We start from the raw sequence: 18,165 nt of genomic DNA, 5'->3' as shown, positions 1-18,165 counted from the left end.
AGTGAGCCTTAACCTCATGCATTTTCACACTCTAATATCTAATACAGTTACCCTGTATGTTTTGCAGTTCTCATAAGTTTTACCAAATAAGCACACGCACCGAAATAAACAAATTCTACCTACTTAGTTTGTGATGTGGAGTGTGAAAGGTGGACGGAAAGGCATCATGCAAGGACAAACTGCTTTATTTCCTTTTTATTTAGACATGATAATCTAGATTCTCAATCTGCACAAAAACGTACAATGTATCCATATTAAATTATGATACTTTCAATATACAGTTTGGTTACGATATTTAGGTACCTCTGGGGGTACTATACAGTTTGGGGTTATATTAAGTTAATTTGTAAACCAACAGAGGCCCAATTTATAAATAATGTTTCTTTATTTATTATTTAATTCAAAATAGTGTTGTGACTCGGCGCTCAGTTTTGTTAAAACCCAGTATACGGTCTTTTTGCAGTTCAGACTAGAACTTCCTCCGCAGCGTTTACTTAATTTCTCGACAGAATAGACGTAGACTACAGGTGATAGCCTGTATTAAGAGTCGGACTCAAAATGTGCTGTTTTATGTGTCAGAGGGACACATTTTAGTGAAACACCAGTTGGGAAAGCTCAGTCTGAGGAAACAAGAGGCAGCAGTATGCAGACCTGAGTCCGTAGGTTTGTTATTGTGTAAGGTGTTTTACCATTTATGCTTTCTTGATATGTGCTCAAACCTTTTGGTACAAATTACCAGATTTATAATTATAACTAGTAATATTTAAAAACATACCATCGTCCTATAACTTCTTAAGAAACAACAAAACAGGTGTTTATTCGGGGAAAAAAAAAAAAAAATGTTACAAAGAATACTTTGTATGACAGGCGTGACGAAAGTAAAAAGCATATTCAATTGACTAATGTTGTTTTTCCACCCTAAAATAAATAAATAAATAAATAAATAGTAGTTTGAAGAACGGGCCTTTTAAGTGAGGGTTAGCCTTATAATAAAACATTGTTATTACGTATGTGTGGTTAATTAAGAATCAATACCGTATATTTAATGAAAGGTGCCAATTATATTGATTTTTCTTGTTGTAAAATAATTGGCATTTTTCTATGTATTTTTGATTAAACTAATGGCAGTACAACAAAACTGCGTAAGCTATATGGTATATTTATCGAAAGATCTGTGAATTACCAAGTTCTTAACTACATTTTATTTTGGTTTTTCAATTTGTGTACTATTATTTATTTTAAATGTATAAAGTATGTGTGTTGGGCGAAAGTTTAAATGCTTCTGTTACACGCTTGTTTAATCAAGAATCTCTTATTTTACTTCTGCTACAGTATTTAACATTACACCAAACGGGATTTGCCTTTAATTATACTGTAAGTTATTAAACTAGAAGGGACGAGTCTGTTTTGTTGACAAATTTGACAGTAAACCCCTAGACTGTGCACACGAAGAAGGATTGTTATGTCCTCTCGGTGTAAATGTATTTTTATTTTTTTAATTGTAAAGGTATACACAAACAGTAGAAATGGAAGACTCCAGTAGGACTGACTTTTTAAAACAAGGCAGAAAGAAAGGAAACCTAGCTGAGGAGGCCGAGTCTTGGAGAAGCCCCCTGCTCCAGGACTGCCCTGACTATGGAAGGGGCTTAAGCAATAAAGCGGAAATGGGGTCACATAGGAAGATCCCACAAGCTCGCTATGGCAGCAGTCCCAGGAAAGATGGTCATGGTATCCTGAGCAATAGCTCAGTTGGTTTTAAAAAGAGGGGGCATAGCCCAGGAGGGAGGCAGCATGACAATGGTTTTAGAAAGTTCCCTGCACAAGATGACCATCACACAAGAGAAGAAAACTGGAGAGAGAGATCTAACAGTCATGAGTTCACCCGGGAGAGGAAGGACTCCATGCAAGGGTCTTCTGAAGACCTGAGCAGGCGTGCCGATGATGGCAGTAAAGGTAACATGTTAGGAGTGAGAATGTGTGTTGTGTAAAAAATGTAGTTTCCTACAAAGACAGAACAAAAGAGTGGTAGGTGTTAGTGGCAAAACATTGTTTAAAAAAAAAAGGAATAGACTAGGAAATTTGCAAAAATGCTTATACTTTCAGTATTGTCAAAAAAAAAAAAAAAAGTTTTTCAAAGTCTTGAATGTTTTTGTAAAGTCTATTTCATGAGTTTTGAGCACAACTTACAGATTTCAAACATACTTTGGTCGGCATTGTTAAATCTGCTTTGGGGGAAGGGCAGCATAACTTAACCCAAGAACTTATGGAAACACAAGATGAGAGTCTTATTTGGTCAAAATAACACCACTGAGGTAGCCTACAATATATACATTTTTATTCAGTACCAGGCCTTTTAATTTCCATGAAATGCTTTGCTTTTGCATCATGCTGATGCTTGCTCAATGCAGCCCACTGTTCCTTGTTGAACAGATGTGACCAGACCACTGCAATAGCATCAGACAGCTTTGCACAACAGTTGTTTTTATTTAACCATATACCATACTAAGTTTACGTGGAAATTAAAAGGACATTTTTTTTTTGCTGTTGGTTTTGCTGTCATAAATGCATTTTATTTTGTTATTTGCTGCCCCCAGTGTTAACAGTAATGTATGATCTGGCTGATGCCATTTAAATGAAGTGAAGTCCTCATTTTAGGAAATAAAAGGAAGTCAAAGCAAAGGAGAAGGAACCACCTGGACAGAGAAGATCGGGATGCCCCTCTGATTGATGAATCTGTCTTATCGGAGAAGGAGTTGCTTGGTTTGCATCAAGCAGAAGCAAGATTATGCAGAGATGACATTTTCAGACTTAAAAGGGTAATTGTCTATTTCTGTCATGTACGTTTTTTGCCTGAACCAACCCATGTTAAAAAAACTGTATATATACTGAGCATCAAAAGAAACTTATCACTTATATTTGAGCATCAAAAGAAAAGTATCACTTATATATGAGCATCAAAAGAAACTGATCACTTACGTTTTGATAAAATTCACCAGATGTGATCGAAAAAAAATACAAACTCTGTTTTAGAGCAGGTGCAGTGACTTTTTATGATCCTGATTAACAACTGACATCACGAAGATGCTGCAAAATGATCTGTCGATCTTGGGCAGGTGTTGTGACTGGTCTCCTAGTTCATGGCCTGTCATTGATAGAGTGTGTATATCTGGTTATACCGTCTTGCCAGGTTTGAAATCGCTGGCTGTGAGCACACAAGACGGCGAGCCACAGTACGCTGCCATAGTCTAGCCTCCAATGTACTACTGATTGCACGAAGGCGATGATCTCTTGGCAGATGTGGCATGTTTTTTTTTTTTCTGTGATTTTCTGTATTGCTTTTATTCAAGCTTGTAATTCAACAGCTGAAAGCACTTCATATCAAGTGTCCAATCAACTGTCAAATGTCACTAATGAGGTGATTAAGTGAATATGCTTCAGTCAGTCAATCAAGCGTGTCATGGTCAAGGATGAAGTGATGATCGAGTGATTTAAAAGGAAACCAAAAATATTTAGTCAGTCCATCATTTTTATACTTTTTTCAAAAATAAATGTGTTATAATAGTGATAAGTTTCTTTTGATGCTCAAATTTATATATATATATATATATATATATATATATATATATATATATATATATATATATATATATATCAAGCATCAATCAAAAGAAACTTATCACTATTATAACACATTTATTTTCGAAAAAAAAAGTATAAAAATGATGGACTGACTAAATATTTTTATATATATTAGTCAGAAACAAAACTACCAGTAATGTTTACAATGCTTATACTTTTCTTTCACACTTTATTTCTTGTAACACACTTCTTAAAATTGTTTTTAGCATCCTCGGAATTGCCCAAACGCCAAGTATTCTTGCAAGCTTTGTGATGTTTTGATTGAGTCTATATCATCTGCCCATAAGCATATTAAAGAAAAATGGCACAAGAAGAAAGTTAAGGTAATAAAATAAATTTAAACTATATATACACATACATACATACATACATACATACATATATAGACTTCAATGGAAAGATTCCCTGCACTCTGATATAATTCCTAGTGTATTCCATTAGAATGTTTGTAACTGCATAATAAATTATATTCCTGTAACGGGGAGATGTTACCTGCGTGGGTCGTCACTAAATAAGAAGTCACACACAGCAGTGGTTGTTGACATGCTGCACAGGCACACATATTTAATAACAACACAGGTGTCTGGCGCTAGGTAGAGGCGACAGTACAGTAATGTCTGGTTCACCAGGGGGAATGTAACATAAGTCTGGCCGAACAAACGTGCCTGGTGATGTTGCGACCTGGAACCCAGACCCTGCAAAGGGAGGTCCCGACACTTAGGTCGGGTGTCTGGGAGCACAGGTCAAGGACTCCTCCTTTAGTCCTCCTCCAGCTCTAGGACGCAGTTCCTCCTCTGTCTGTCTAGGTGGCAGCTACTCCTACTATGCCCAGGGACGGCAGATCCTGCCTCTCTGTATGTCTCGCCTACACCTCCAGTTGCTCCCTCAGCAGCGCCTCAGTGGCTGCTGATCTTCAGCTGGTTCTGCCTGCGTGGGTTGTCGCTGAATAAGGAGTCGGACACAGAGTAGTGGTTGTTGACATGCCGCACAGGCAGTTGACGCTAGGGTACCAACAATGGTAATCCTAGCGCTGGATTTAATAAAGAAAACAAAAGCTAAAAATAAAAGTTTGCCACACAAGGTGAACGCCAACTTGATTAAAAGAGACGTCCTTCTCCAGGCACCTACTACACATACTAACCGTCACAATACTGGTTTGGGATAAAATCCCCTAAACTGATTTGCACAAGTCCCGGCGTCCTGCCTGTGACTCCAGCCTCTTCCAATGCCCCTGGCTCAGCAATGCCTTCACGAGCACTGTCTTCGAGTGGAAGGGTTTTCAAAATAAGTCGTCAAGTCACCGTCTAAAATGGTATTTGTACCAGCTACTTTTATTTAAAAATATTCCGATAATTTTTGGGTATTGTACCAAAAAAATTTAAAAAATCCTTTTGTTATGAGATATTGGGTGAGTAATGTAATGTATAGAGGCTATACTCCTTTAAGAAGAAAGGCATGCTGTGATCTGCTGAGCCCTTGTCGGCTGATGGCATGATGACGAATGGGAGATCTGAAAAGGAAAGTTTGGAGAGACAACGTGCCAGACTTGGTTGACTCCAATACTTTGTACCAATGTAACATTGTTCAAGTTTATCTTTATTATGAAAAGCTGTTTTATTGATGTTAGTGTTTAATATTTGGTATGTTTTACACACAAAAAACATAAGTGCATTACTTAAGTATTTAAAAGTCTTGACAAACTGCATGTCATGAAAAAAAGGTATTTAAGAAACAATGGTAATTAAGAAACAAGTTTACATTTTCAGTTATTTTTTCTGAAAATGAAATATGCTTTTAAAATATGCAGTTGGTGTTCTGTTTCTTTGTTGTTGGAGTTACAGATCATCAAAATGCAGGTTTTGCACATCATATGGTGTCAATAATTACACAACAAAAAAATAATCTTAATTTACTTTCATTAAATAAGTTATTTATATCCAAAATAAAATTTTACTTAACTACTCCGTGAATATCACGTCCGTACTGCAGTTTGTGTTGAAAATGTCTGTACTTTTCATTTAATACCTTAATCCAATATTTTACCACCAAAGTTTGTTTTATTTTATTTGTTTATTTATATTTTTATTGCATCTTTGTAATACTGGTTTGATGCAGGAATCTGTTTAACTCGGCATATTCTGCATTGGTAGAGTCATGTGTCTAATAAAAAATATGACAAATTCAAATAACGAAGATGTAAAAGACCAGAAACCGTATAATTTACCAGATTTGAATAGGTGCTTCCCTGCTTTCTTAAAGGAAGTTGTGTGAGCACGCGCAGTGCGCTGAGTACCACTTTTTAATGCGTACCTGAAAATAACACTACACCGGTAAGAAATGAAAGTTGCTTTCACCTGTGACTATAGCATCTACTTTGACTTCAATTCAGGTAAAATCAGCCAATCTGATTAGCGTTTGTGTATATTATATGTTTTATACTTGTTATACCATAACACTTCTCTTAGAATGTGTTGTACACTAGGTATTCAGAACATATTGTATTGAAGCAGTACTGCCTCTATAGGTACCTCCCCATGCTTTGGTGTAATACCCTGCTCCAGTGCACGGTGGCAGTGGTGACGTTAAGAGGTGCTATGTACAATGATTTTAATACAACAAAAGATCACATTGTGCATGTGAGTGACATTTAATGTGTGATTTATAGTATTCACACATTGTCAAATGGTTTCTGTTAACAGAGAACAAATATGAAAAAAACAATCGCTGAATGCAGCATGTCATTTTATATATATATATATATATATATATATATATATATATATATATATATATATATATATACACACACACACACACACACACACACACACACACACACACACATATATATATATAATGTGTGGCATGGAGCATTGTCCTGCTGGAAAAACCAATCCTCAGAGTTGGGGAACATTTTCAGAGCAGAAGGAAGCAAGTTTTCTTCCAGGACAACCTTGTATTTGGCTTGATTCATGCCAAAGCTGCCCGATTCCAGCCTTGCTGAAGCACCCCCAGATCATCGCCGATCCTCCACCACATTTCACAGTGGGTGCGAGACACTGTGGCTTGTATGCCTGTCCAGGTCTCCGTCTAACCATTAGACGACCAGGTGTTGAGCAAAGCTGAAAATTGGACTCATCTGGGGGTGCTTCAGCAAGGCTGGAATCGGGCAGATTTGTCTTTGTGAAGGGCGCATGAATCAAGCCAAGTACAAGTTATAACTAGATGGCCGTTGCTAAATATGTGTTGGTTATGTCAGAAGGTTCTACAGATAGTTTACTGAAGCAGTGATATGACGTGTGAAGTATGCTGTCAACTGTGTTGTCCACACAGACTTTATTGGGGTTTGGAATATGATCTGAAGTCCTGTCACTCTTTTTATACTGACGGATATACATATTGACCATTCTGAAGTGGAGGAAGTTTATATTAAAGCGTCTGAATAACTAATGAACCAAACTAGTGGATAGGTTCCCGTCGTATTTTCTGCAGCTTTAGAAAATGCTCCATCGGTGGGGAAAAAGAGGTGCAGAAAAAACAGCTGGAATAATGTTGTATAGCACTATCCTCCAGCGGATCTCCTTTGAAAATTACCCCCATAATATTTTAAGTGGAGATTAAATTACTCTGTGTGTGTGTGTGTGTGTGTGTATATATATATATATATATATATATATATATATATATATATATATATATATATATATATACACACACACACCACACAGTAGTTTGCAGAAGTATTCACCCCCCTGCAAAGTTTTTACATTTTGTTGGCACCTGAGTGTACTCCACGACGCTTTCAAACTAGACTTTACATGTAGAATCTACACAAACTACTTCACGTTGATAAAGTAAATAAATGCATATAGAATATAAATAAGTAAGATTTGCAGAGAAAACAGATTAATCTCAGTTGCCTAAGTATTCAACCCCGTTCCTACAGCAGCACTAAATCAGTTCAGGTGCAAATGATTTGTTTGAAAGGTCACAAAATTAGTGAAATGGTTTCAGCCTGTTTGTACTCAAAGTGGTTTAACTTGTAGATAATTTACCTCAGGTATATAAAGACTTTCAAGCTGCAACTCATTTAGTGATCCAACAAAGCAACCATGAAGAGCAAGGATCTTTCGAAACAAGTTAGGGATAAATCAGTAGAGAGGCACAGAGCAGGAGAAGGTACAAAGAAAATTCAAAGGTGCTGATTATCCCTCTCAGCACAGTGAAGTCCATCATTAAGAAGTGGATGCATCAAACCATGCAGATACTACCCAGATCAGGTTGCCCTCCCAAACTGAGCATCCGGGCAAGCAGGAAACTGGTTTGGGATGTCACTCTGATGCCAACAATGATCTTGAGAGATCTGCAAAGTTCTGTGTCTGAGATGGGAGTCAGTGTTCACACATCAACAATAAGCCGGTCCATGCACAAAGCTGGCCTATGTGGATGGGTGGCAAGAAAGACGCCATTACTCAAAAAGCCTCATCTTAAAACATGTATGGAGTTTGTGAAAAGGCTTGTAGATGATACTGCATCCTTGTGGAACGAGGTTTTCTGGTAAGACGAGACAAAAATTGAACTTTTTGGACTAAATTCCAAGCATTACATCTGGCGCAAGCCCAACACTGCACATCACCCAGTCAACACCATCCCAACTGTCAAGCATAGTAGTGGTGGTGGCGGCAGCATCATGTTATGGGGATGCTTCTCTTCTGCAGGGACTGGGAAGCGTGTCAGGATAGAGGGGAGAATGGATGGTGCAAAGTACAGGCGAATCCTTGAGTAAAACTTGTTTGAGTCAGCCATTCTCTGAAACTGGGGAGGAAATTCACATTTCAGCAGGACAGTGACCTGAAGCACAAAGCCACACTGGAGTGGTTGAACAAGAAGAGAATTAATGTTGCTGAGTGGCCCAGTCAAAGTCCGGACTTGAATCCAATCGAAAATTTATGGCAAGACTTGAAGATTGCAGTCCGTTGACAATCCCCAACAAACTTATCAGAACTGGAACAAATTTCCCATGAAGAATGTGTAAAAATGCCACCATCCTACTGTGCAAAGCTAGTAGAGACCTATTCAAAAAGATTCATAGCAGTAATTACTGCAAAAGGTTTTTCTACCAAGAACTGACTTAAGAGGCTGAATACTTATGCAACCAGTAAATTTCATGTTGTACATTTCTTTTAAATTGTTGCTTACATTTAATCTCCTCCTATAACAGTCAGTTTAACCACTACAGCTTTAAATAAAAAAAAGTTCATTTGAAAAACTGTGCATACATTATTTGTAATTAAACAAAATGTGACATTATTGGTAGGGGGTGAATACTTCTGCAAACCACCGTGTGTGTGTATACAGTACCGATCCACTTGCTGGGAACTAGGTTTTTTTCATGTTTTACGTCGTATACGTTTCTGTAAAATTCTTGAATATGAAAACACGTTACAATACAAAGCAATGTTCAAGAATATTGAAAATTGTCTATAAATCTTAAATTCCTCAAAATAGCCATCCTTTGCCTTAATAACAGCCTCACAAACACGAGGCATTTGGTTAACAAGTTTCAGCAGGAAATCACCCGACATGTCTTCCCAGCTCTTCTGCAGCAATTCCCAGAGATGTAGGGCACTTGTGGGTAGCTTTGCTTTGACTCTTCTGTTCAGTTTGTCCTATACAAGTTCTATGGGATTGAGGTCTGGAGACCGGGCAGGCCAGGTCATTAGATTGAGTTGTCCTTCACTTTCCTTCTTCACCAGATAGTTCTTGCACAACTTTGAGGTGAGTTTCGGGTCATTATCTTGCTGAAGAATGAAGGACTGCCCAACTAGCTTGCCATGGACTTGGTAAAGATCACAAACTCTGTCAACAGCAAAGCAACTCCAAACCATGATACTGCCTCCTCCATACTTGACAGATGCTTGACACCACACATGCAGAACTCATGTGCTCTGTCTTTTTCTCTGCGTCTTATAAATACTCGGCGGTTGGACCCAAATATTTCAAATTTTGACTCGTCGGTCCATAAGACCGACTTCCACTCCTCAAACGTCCAGTTTCTGTGTTTTTTGGCCCAGGCAAGCCTCTTCCTCTTATTCTGCACTCTTAACAATGGTTTCTTTGCAGCAGTTCTTCTAGTTAGGCCAGCTTCACGCAATCTCCTCTGAACAGTTGATGTTGAAACATCTGTACTTCTAGTAGCATTTAGCTGAGCTTGTATTTCAGGGGCAGTTAATCGCCGGTTTTGCAGACTTGTGACTCTAATTAACTTGTTCTCTGAATCTGAGGTCACCCTGGGCCTGCCTGAACTTGTTCGGTCGTCATGAGTGCCAGTTTCATCAAATCGTTTGATGGTCTTGGCCACAGCAGTTACAAACACTTGCAAAGTTCTTGCAATTTAACAGCGTATTTTGCCATTTTCTGCTCCCATACATTCAGGAATGACAAACTTGTGCCTATGCTACCTATACTTATAGTAATCATGGACTTGACCTGTTAACAACAACTGGTGACAAAAGGTTAATTAGGTAACATGCTAGTTAACTCGGAGAACATCTAACAAAGACACTTTTATACTTAGTCCAGTGTTCTAACACCGTGTTATACACATTTCAGACTTTTAACTGACTTGGGCTTCAGACTGAAATCCCCTTGCTTTGGGTGACCATTTCATTCAAATTGATAAGATTTACATTTTCATTTAAAAATATATTTTTTTAATGCAATTCACTTGTGATTATCAGCTTATATAAGTACATGTATCACATAATGAAATATTAAGTGTTTGTAGACAAGTTTATACAGTTAAAAGCATAGAAAAATCATGAAAAACCTGGTTTCAAGCAGGTGTACTCAAACTTTTGATTGGTACTGTGTATGTGTGTGTGTGTGTGTGTGTATATATATATATATATATATATATATATATATATATATATATATATATATATATATATATATATATATTGTAAGGTACCAGGGAGGGGGGGTAAAATCCTTCCCTGCTAAAAACCTTGTGAGAATGCACATTTGGGTGTTATGGGGTTTAATTGTAATTGTTTTAATGATTTAGTTAATCCTCGGCACCTGATCGTAATTATAAATTAGAGACAGGTGCAGGGTATTTAAAAGAGGCAGCCAGACTGATCGGGGCTGCTGAGTGAAGAGCCCGACTGCGTGTGTGTCCAGTCGTATTGAAGAGAGTGCTGAGAGAAGCCCGTTTTGGTGTTTGTCAGGTAAACGGCTTAGCCGTCCTGTGGTTTAGTGAGGAACCAGTCTATGTTTAGTCAGAGCTCCAAGAGGGAGCTAGGCATTTGTTTTGTTTTCATTTCTGTGTTTATTAAAAAGTGCGCGTCAGCGCCGTAAAAGATCAATTTTTGTGTCCTGGGTCTATCTTAAAGGGGCAACGAACTCCATGAGTGCGAGGATCGTTTTACATATGGTACCAGAAGTGTGTGTGGGCGCCCCTATGACCCAGTAAAATGGAAACCCTAGAGGATTTGGTCGCTTTGATGAAGAGAAACACTGCTGCCCAGATTGAGCAGAATAAGAGATGGAGATTGAAACTTGGACTGCCAGAGCCAGAGCCGACGGAGCTGGATCTGCTGCTCCAAAAATGGGAGCAGGCAAGACAAGCCCAGCCGCCGCTCCCAGAGCCCAGAGAAGAGGAGCCGCCGCTCCCAGAGCCCAGAGAAGAGGAGCCGCCGCTCCCAGAGCCCAGAGAAGAGGAGCCGCCGCTCCCAGAGCCCAGAGAAGGAGGAGCCGCCGCTCCCAGAGCCCAGAGAAGAGGAGCCGCCGCTCCCAGAGCCCAGAGAAGAGGAGCCGCCGCTCCCAGAGCCCAGAGAAGAGGAGCCGCCGCTCCCAGAGCCCAGAGAGGAGGAGCCGCCGCTCCCAGAGCCCAGAGAGGGAGAAGCGATGAACAAAGAGGAGGAGGTGAGGTGCCCACCTCCATCACCCCAGCGAACCAGTCCGGCACTGCCAGTTGCGGTCCCTTGCCCCTTGCTCCTGGACACCCTGCCGGTCTTCCTAGACCTTCCTGCGCTGGACCTGGAGCCCAGGAGTCTGCAACATTGGCCACAGCTTTTCCCCTGGTTCCCTGCTCCGCTCTTCCCGAGCACCCAGACGTCGCTGGGCTGCTGCCAGACGTCGCTGTTGCTCCCCCTGTTCGCTGCTTCGCTCCCCCTGGGTGATCGGACATCGCTGCGCCGGTCCCCAGTGGAAGATCTCTGTCCACTGCTGCATCCTCCTGTTCCCCGGTCGTCACTTCGGTCGGCCCTGTCATCCCGGTGGGGTCCCTTGTCGCCGGTTCAGGGTCCCTTCCTGGAAGTGCCGGAAGGTTCGACCCACCCTCAAGTCTGCCCGTGGAAGAGGGCGGAAATGGACATTTCGGGACTTGAGTGTGGGTGGTTGTGTTTTAGGGGAGGGGGTGGCCTTGGTATGGCCGATCAGTGTTTCACACTTGAGGGGGAGGATGTGTAAGGTACCAGGGAGGGGGTTAAAATCCTTCCCTGCTAAAAACCTTGTGAGAATGCACATTTGGGTGTTATGGGGTTTAATTGTAATTGTTTTAATGATTTAGTTAATCCTCGGCACCTGATCGTAATTATAAATTAGAGACAGGTGCAGGGTATTTAAAAGAGGCAGCCAGACTGATCGGGGCTGCTGAGTGAAGAGCCCGACTGCGTGTGTGTCCAGTCGTATTGAAGAGAGTGCTGAGAGAAGCCCGTTTTGGTGTTTGTCAGGTAAACGGCTTAGCCGTCCTGTGGTTTAGTGAGGAACCAGTCTATGTTTAGTCAGAGCTCCAAGAGGGAGCTAGGCATTTGTTTTGTTTTCATTTCTGTGTTTATTAAAAAGTGCGCGTCAGCGCCGTAAAAGATCAATTTTTGTGTCCTGGGTCTATCTTAAAGGGGCAACGAACTCCGTGAGTGCGAGGATCGTTTTACAATATATATATATATATATATATATATATACATAATGAAATTCATTACATCAACATAAAGTAAAATTAAATATTCATAATTAATTTTAATAACAACACTCATAACTTGGACTTTCTTCATTGTTTAGTTTGTGTTCATTGCCTTTTCAGGAGAAACGTGAGGAGGAGTTGCTCACTGCGTTGCTTCCACCAAATCAGTCTCAAGTGAAAGCTATAGGCGCTGCCATTGAGAAGGTAGTGGAAGAGCACGGCTTAAGTGATGAAGATTTAAAAAAGAGGAAAGATATTGTGACCGCTTTGGAAAAAGTTATAAAATGCTTATTGCCTGGTATGATTTTTATTTATTTGTTAATTTTTTATCCTCATGAAAATAAATAATTAAAATTAATGCATCAATTTGTTATAGCACTTTTTACTGATTAGTTATGTTGAGGAACTGAACTAAAGTTGTTTATTGGTTGATTTATAATGATTTGCCGCCATGTTGTACACACTTACGCAGCCTGGGATGATCATTTAGTGGGTTTAGTTCATAAATGTAGTATGGTAGACAACATACAGAATATGTCAACTTTCACATGAAACCACATGTGCTGTCTTTGTGCTTACAGAATGTTCACTAAGGTTATATGGCTCCTCTTGCACAAAGTTTGGTTTCAAAGATTCAGACATTGATATTGACATCCAGTTTCCATCTCATGTAAGTAAAACTTGAACTTCTCTGATTAGTTACTAAGATTACATATGATCTGTATATGCTGCTTACATGTTAAAATATATATTTGTTCTTTTATACTTTTATTTACTTTCAGATGCATCAGCCAGATGTACTTCTGCTTGTTCAAGAAAGCCTTCAGAACAGCAGTAAGTGTTTTCTTTCTTTCTTTCTTTATGTATTTATTTTTATTCCATGGATGAATCTGTTTGGTTTTGGGTGAAGATTATTTTCACACAAACTTTTGGAGCAGTGAAGAATCAGGTTTTGATTGTAGTATGAAAATACTGTGCTCCCTCGTTATAAGGCATCACCTAACACCATGGAACAAGCCGGTATGGTCAAGACTCCCATATGCCCATAATGTGATTACATTAGCATAGGAATTCTCGTTCTAAGCAGAACACAAATTGCACGGCCTCTTACCTGTGGCTCCCGACAACAAGGTTAAAAAGGGTGGAGCGCTGTACTTTAAACCATTTATTTGAATACCTGGTTTGCATTGAATCACTTTTGCATGACAAAGAAGCATTTATGAATTTTAAGTATTTGTGTAGCTTTTGAGTAAATGTTTTGGCAGCCAGTCTAACGGTGCACACAAACATAGCAGGGTTCTGCAATTCGCATCGCCCGATGCCCGGGACAACAAGATTTGTGTGAGGCACAACAAGTTTTACCGTTATACTTTGCCTGTCGGACAAGTAGTTTTTATTATTTACTTTTGTTTGTTCTTTTGCTAGAAAGACACTCCAGTATATTTATAGAGAGACACACAAGTTTCTGAAAACTGAATTGCGGAACTGTTGATTGGCTAGCTGTGGAAGAAGCTGTTCTTCTCCAAAAATAGCTCTGGCAAGGCACAGACTATAATCTTTTAAATTTTGCTAAATTTTGTGAATTAGAAAATAAGTGATACTGCTTTCTTAATGCACAAACCTGACATTTAAATGCAGCAATGTAGTAAAGCTACTAAAAAACAAACAAACACCATAGTCGATAAGGTATTGGTGGATTAGAAAAAATCATTGTGTAATTTATAACACTTCGTGGTCAAGTGTGTACTTCATTGTTGGGATGTTTTTAAAAATACACAAAGTTTACTGTTTAGAGGCATTTCAAGACAAACTTTCACTGGAAAAAAATGTAATGACATTTTTTCTTTCGATTTGAGTGTTGCTGCTAACCCAGTTTTGCCATTTACCATATTTACATGTTTTTTTTTTTTTTATTTAAATGCTATATTAAAAAAAGATAATTTTTTTTTTACTAGATATTAGAATATTATTTATTTATTGGACATGCACAATCCATTGGTTTGTGAAACTATTAAAAGAAGATGACAAATATGTTTATAATGATAGAAACGAAATGCTTATATATGAGTATCTTTACAATATTTTATTATTTTAAAATAAAATGGACTGTAAATCTCATGGCAATGTGTTTATGTACTCATTCATTTATGTATTTATTTTTCAGTGAGGGTAGTGCAGGGAAAGAATGTTGCCCTCCCCCCCAAAAAAAGTCATCAGTGTATGAAACCAGGATCACCCTGCTGCAGCAGTGTTCCAGTTAGCCATCATGGGACAAGATGTTAAATGAGGAAAAATAGCTGTAAAATGTTGTACACTGTTTAAAACAATAAGTATATAATAGAAATAAACAAAATAAGAAAACGTATTTTGTCTTCGCAGAATTTGATGGAGCCTACTGTAAATTGTGTGTACATTTTGGTACAAAATGCAGAGAAACCTGACAGGTTATACACAAGTCATTTTAAACATCTGGGGTTTCCTTTCAAGTAGGGAATATTAACCATTACACGCAGGTGTTTCCCCTTTAAGTCACCCGAACCTGAAAACTTTTATACAATGCTTTTGTCAGGGCAGGGTGACAAAGCTGCTGCTACATGCCTTGGTATCATTGACATTTTCCTTTTCCAGCTGAGCCTGATACATCTGAGAATTGATAGATATTATCTTTCTTTCTCTATATACCTGTTTTTAGCCCTTGCTTAGCCTTGCTTTAAAGTGCTGAATTTTATTTACTGAATGGCTGAAGTAAAGTGGTTTATTTCTAGCTTTTTTTGTGTTATAGCCCAGTGATGGTTAAGTTCCACCGTGGCCTGCGTCTCCAGTGCCGTTCCTTCCCAGGACCTTGGCACAGCAAGTCGACAGACTTGATCCGGGTGATATCTAAAACACAAAAAAATAATCCTTAGTGGTCCATTTATTCAGCACCTGTCAGGCGCATCAAGTCCAATTTATTTTCACACGCGCTGTTTAAAAGTAATTTTATTCTAAGTAAAACAGGTTTAAAAGGCACTGCGTCTCAACAGGACACTCAGTACTGCATCTCCAGCCCCACCCCACCCATTGTTCTTTGTACTTATCACATACCTCTTCATAGTTCTGCATACTGATAAATCATCTCCTGATTACTCGTTTTATAACCAAACTCCTCAATAATGTGATTCAAGTCATTATTTTGTTACTATTACATCTGGAAAATCTTGACAAATGTCCGTAATGTTCCTTGAGCACTCTATGCGGAAGCAGCTATCTTGTTTGTTTATGTCTGTGTTAGGTCTGTGATGCAGGGACTGCTTGTATTGCTCAGATCCGCCCCATTTTTTTTGGCTTCTCTTGGCTCTTGTCGGTCTCACTCAGCCATTGAAAGGTTTTCTCAAATTTTTCATAGAAAAAACGACTAGAGACCTGTGCTTGATGTCTTTTTGATCATCTGACTGGAAAGGGAAAATTGTAATGTTGGACCTGGTCTGACAGGACCTTAAAGGGTTAACCATTAACTGCGAGGTTGCAGCATTCATGTTCGCAGTCTCGAAGGAAAATGACGATGTAACCAGGACGCGTAACTGCCTTATGCTGCGGGGCCGGAGCAGCAGCAGCGTCACCTTGCTCTGACGAGAGTCTTTCGTATATCACTTTTCAGGTTTGGGTGTCTTAAAGGGGAAACAGCCATTTGCATGGTTAATATTCCTATTTCAGTTAAAAAAACTGAAAGAACGTCAAGAAAAATCAGAATTCCACTAAGTAATAGTGATAATTGGCAATTATTTTGTCTGTGATGCAGCAAACTAAAACACATATACATCAGGAGTTGGATTCAGTTTATAGAGAAAGAGGGGGAAAAATATGCTATTTTTATATTTGAATAACTCCCAAGTATTGCTGATTATAGTAGTACTCTTAGTATGTTACTTAAATTTAAAAGCAAATGTGTTCCAAACTGCACTGAAAGAAACATTTCCTTAAAGTATGTTATAAATTTATTGAGGTGAGGTGGGGTCACAGGGAACCTTTTGTGTATCTTGAAGAAGTTAGTGAAACCATCAAGTTACAAGGCTAGATCCTCCCCTGTTAATCACTGATGGATTGTATTCACTGTTAAATAAAACCAAAATCCTACAAGTTATGTTCTACTTTTTTTGTGGGTGTTTTGTGTGACGGAAGGGGGCAAGTAGATTTTTAAGGACAAGTAAGACTAGCATTTTGTCCCTTGGATAACAAGTTTTCTTCAAAAATAGCACACCACTGAACTTATATATATATTTTTTTTTCCCCCCAGAGTCCTTTATTAATCTTCAGGCAGACTTTCATGCCAGAGTTCCAGTTGTGGTTTGCAAAGAGAAGCAAAGGTTTGTGTCTTAAGTTATTTGCTTGTACTAAACTGTCTATAGATTTAATTTAGTAAGTGCCCTTCTGGAGCATTGGTTCTCTGTAGTGCATTTGAATTAAATTAATAGAACCTATCATTCTTTGGTTAATATTGTAAATTAAATAACTTAAATGTTCAATGCACTTAAGCACACAACCACACATTTCTTAGTGTTAGAGACACCCTGCAGTGTTTCCAAGAAATGCATTACTTTGCTTTTTATGTATCCTGTGCTCCTTTTTTTCACAGAAATATTTTTAAAACATAATCCAGATTTTTTATTTTTTTATTCACACATGATGCATGATGGGAATACATGTCTCAACTTTTACTCGGGAGCATTCACTGGAGGTGGAAAGTGAATTTCTCTTAAATGTCTCTTAAACGTAAAAGTAAAAATTTAAATGTATTTGTGACCAATGATGTGTGGATAACAAGTATGAAAACAATCAGGCTTGCATTTAAATACATCACTGCAATGTGGACAACACAGGTAAAGTTATGGTTTACTGTAAACACTGCATGGTTTTCTGAAACACTTTGACAACATCTATATATGTCAGCTGGATTATTGATGTGTGGCGAAGTGTCCCGCCCCTATATATATCATGTCTCTCCTCTAACACTCTCCGCCTGAACACAGAAAGCTTCAGGCTTTACGAAAAATAGAGAAACAATTGCTATGTATGCTGGTTTCGCAGCCATCATACTACTTGTTAGTGTCTGTTTGTTTGGCCCTTGTACCTTTTTGTTTGGAGTTTTGTTTTTGTTCAAGTCTTTTGTTTTATTATTTAATAAAGTATTGAGCGCCGTAGCGCCTCAGGTTCACTGCCATTCTGTGTTTTGGTTTCTGGTCTGATGTCACCACTGCAAGCCATCGTGGTCACAGGGTGCTAATATTTTATTTTTGTCTTCACTGCAGTGGTCTTCTTTGTAAAGTGAGTGCAGGCAATGATAATGCATACCTCACAACCGATCACATTGCTGCACTGGCAGAACTTGAACCCCGTCTTACTCCCCTGGTGACTGCTTTCAGATACTGGGCCAAGGTAATGTTTAAGGAAATAAGGTTTTTTATGTTTACTATCTCAAGGAATAACCTCCTACCTTATTGAAATTTAACAAAAACAGCACATGTGTTTCTGCTTTTATTGTACGAGTAGTGATTTCAAACTGTGGTTTTGGAAGACAAATA

At 38.7% G+C, this 18,165-nt stretch overlaps 1 protein-coding gene across 3 annotated transcripts in view; it reads left to right on the top strand.

Moving 5' to 3' along the window:
* Positions 1 to 600: 600 nt before the first annotated feature.
* Positions 601 to 18,165, top strand: part of LOC121299473 (terminal uridylyltransferase 7-like) — a 51,755-nt gene continuing 34,190 nt past the window's right edge. Inside the window, exons 1-9 of one of the 3 annotated variants that reach the window (XM_041227187.1) lie at positions 601 to 675; positions 1,508 to 1,953; positions 2,656 to 2,816; positions 3,846 to 3,962; positions 12,728 to 12,905; positions 13,189 to 13,277; positions 13,390 to 13,441; positions 16,881 to 16,950; positions 17,893 to 18,019. In XM_041227187.1, the coding sequence (XP_041083121.1) occupies positions 1,527 to 1,953; positions 2,656 to 2,816; positions 3,846 to 3,962; positions 12,728 to 12,905; positions 13,189 to 13,277; positions 13,390 to 13,441; positions 16,881 to 16,950; positions 17,893 to 18,019 (1,221 nt within the window). In that variant the 5' untranslated portion in view covers positions 601 to 675; positions 1,508 to 1,526. The remainder of the gene's footprint in view (positions 676 to 1,507; positions 1,954 to 2,655; positions 2,817 to 3,845; positions 3,963 to 12,727; positions 12,906 to 13,188; positions 13,278 to 13,389; positions 13,442 to 16,880; positions 16,951 to 17,892; positions 18,020 to 18,165) is intronic. The other 2 variants (XM_041227196.1, XM_041227205.1) reach the window with 2 other exon arrangements.

This window comes from Polyodon spathula, chromosome 2, assembly GCF_017654505.1.
Source record: "Polyodon spathula isolate WHYD16114869_AA chromosome 2, ASM1765450v1, whole genome shotgun sequence".
NCBI lineage: Eukaryota > Metazoa > Chordata > Actinopteri > Acipenseriformes > Polyodontidae > Polyodon > Polyodon spathula.
Note: the sequence above shows the minus strand (reverse complement) of the source record. Positions and strands in the feature narration are given on the sequence as shown.